Genomic DNA, 2,751 nt, shown 5'->3' on the forward strand with positions numbered 1-2,751 from the left:
GTGACGGTGTACAATATTGAACACACTTTACCCTATAACTCTGGAACCGGAAGTCTGATCCGGATGAAATTCAGGAATTCTGTATGAGACCATAAGACTTTTTATTTGAATTCAAGTTTATGAAAATCGGTTCAGCCATCTCCGAGAAAACCTAATGAGATTATTTGACACATACACACACAGACATTGCTCAGCTCGATGAACTGAGTCGAATGGTATGTTACACTTGGCCCTCTGGGCCAATTTTTACTAGTCGGTTTTTCAAGTGATTGCATAACCTTTCTATATGAGAAAGGCAAAAACGTGGTTTAGAGTTTTTATTTGTGACTAATCGTGCTGGGCGCGCGCCATTCCTCCACTGTAAAATCTTCGAATTTACGGACCCCCTAAAAAAAGCGGGCCCGGGGTTTTCCCCCCTTTCCCTCCCTCTCGGCGGCCCTGAGCAGATCATGTTGGAACAAACGTGATAAAATCGATCTGCATTCTAATGTCGTATTTTTCATCCATTGTTATTGTACTGATTTTTAAACTGACTTCGAATTGGATCAACGTTGATAAATAAATGTTAATCGAACTAACACAGTAAGAGTTTCTAACAGAACACTTGCATAGAAATGTTTGTGCGGTCTAATATAGGGAAACATTCGGATTCATTTCGTTTACTTAACATCTTCATCCGTGACGGAGCGGTCGTTGTTTGTGTGTCTTCGTGCCATTCCAGCTGATAGCACAGTAACAATCGAATAATATCAACTGTTTTAAGATGGTAAAGATTTGTCAAAATACGCTGCATATTAATCGCAAATAATATTTCTCCTTGAAAATTTTCAGAATAATTCGGAGCAGCGTTACTGCGTGATTGGTGCCGGAGTGGCAGGCGTTTGTGCCGGCAAAAGTGCCCTGCAGAATGGTGGCCAGGTTGTGATTTTCGAACAAACGGATCAGATTGGTGGTACGTGGGTGTATACTGACGCCACCGGGAAGGATCAAAACGATTTACCGATTCACAGTAGCATGTATGAAGGATTGTGGACGAATCTACCGAAAGAAGTTATGGGCTTCCCAGATTATGAGATGCCTCAACAAAACCGTTCCTACATACACTCGAGTGAGGTGTTACGTTTTGTGCAAAACTATGCAAGTCATTTCGGTGTGATTAAGCACATAAGTTTTGAACATGTGGTTGAGCAAGTCAAACTTTTTGGAAGTGACCAATGGGAAGTTCAAGTTCGAAACCTTAAAAGAAACAAAAGTGAAACGTTCGTGTTTGACTTTGTTTTGGTATGCAATGGTCATTATTTTGAGCCGATAAAACCAAAATATGAAGGAAAAGATAAGTTTGAAGGTGTTCAACTTCACAGTCATGAGTATCGCAAACCAAACATGTTCAAAGATCGGAATGTTTTATTGATTGGAGCGGGTCCTAGTGGAAAAGATTTAGTGTTCACCGCTGCCAAAAATGCCAATATAGTGTTTTTCAGTCATCACGTGCCGGATAAGCTAGAAGACATGAAATTCCCTAGCAATGTGGTGCAAGTACCTGACGTAGCTCGACTACATGCCAGCCAGGTTGAATTTGTCGATGGCGCTATTTATGCGATTGACATCATTATTTATTGTACAGGTTATCGGTACAGCTTCCCATTCCTACACGAGTCATGTGAAATCGAAATCGATAATAACTGGGTCAAACCATTGTACAAACACGTTCTGAACATCAATCATCCGACGATGGCTTTCATAGGAATTCCCTATTACGTTTGCACGACATTGATGTTCGACCTGCAAGCTCGATTCGTACTGAAATACTATTCTGGTCGCCAGAAACTCCCTGCCAAGTCAATAATGATAGCCGATCAGAACACGGAAATGGAGGCCCGCTGGGCTCGAGGTTTGAAGAAACGGCAGGCGCATATGATGGGTGGCACAGTGCAGGCTGCGTACTACGATGACTTGGCAAAAACCGTTGGTATTGGACCGATCCCACCGGTAATGGCGAAAATGCATATTGCAAGTAATCGCAGAAAGAATGAAGACTTGTTAAGGTATAGGGAGGATATATTCCGAGTATTGGATGCCGAGAATTTCGAAATTATCTATGCTGGCAATGATGTCGCCACATGTGGAGAGTGACGGCTTGGGGACAGTCTGAAGCAGAATGTGGATTAGATGAATGCATGAATATAGGTATTCTAGCGAAAATAATCATTGTTTTGATTTGACTCACAATCCTCATATCAGCATGCATTCGAGAATAGGTTTTATAGCTGGGCTTTCAAATGCATTATCATATTGTGGTTATGAGGTATATCGCATGTTTTCGAAAATTCAAATGTTCCTTGTATCGTAGTCGGTTGAAGATTGGTTTATCGTCACCTATTCGTTGAGTTCAAGGGGGAATACGACGCAACCGATCGAGAACGGCTTTGGTAGATTATGCACGAATACAGTTTTCAAGATTGGGATATCTACCAATGGAACTGGAAGGAATCACTCCGTTCATCAATTTTAGCGAAACCACGTCTTACCTTTATAGCGGCTTTTAGTTGAAAGAGCCGATGTCAGTCGCTGCTTGTCCTCGTTCGAGGTCAAGGATTGCTGCGAAAAATATTGGTAAACGCACGTGCTAACGCTGACATAGCTGTCAAGTACAAAACCCTTCATACACATTAGAGATGGTCGGGTATAGAGATTCTTATACCCGAATCCGACCCGTACCCGAGTGATCAGTAAAAGTTTTACCCGTACCCG

The 2,751-nt window shown here is 42.0% G+C and overlaps 1 protein-coding gene across 1 annotated transcript; it reads left to right on the forward strand.

The window, feature by feature from the left end:
• The first annotated feature begins 373 nt into the window (after positions 1 to 373).
• Positions 374 to 2,199, forward strand: LOC131435971 (senecionine N-oxygenase-like). The gene is made up of 2 exons (XM_058604291.1): positions 374 to 766; positions 832 to 2,199. Exons 1-2 carry the CDS (start codon positions 764 to 766, stop codon positions 2,131 to 2,133), a joined length of 1,305 nt encoding a protein of 434 aa, XP_058460274.1. The 5' UTR covers positions 374 to 763; the 3' UTR covers positions 2,134 to 2,199.
• The last annotated feature ends 552 nt before the right edge of the window (positions 2,200 to 2,751 follow it).

The sequence above is a fragment of the Malaya genurostris genome, chromosome 3 (genome assembly GCF_030247185.1).
Source record: "Malaya genurostris strain Urasoe2022 chromosome 3, Malgen_1.1, whole genome shotgun sequence".
NCBI lineage: Eukaryota > Metazoa > Arthropoda > Insecta > Diptera > Culicidae > Malaya > Malaya genurostris.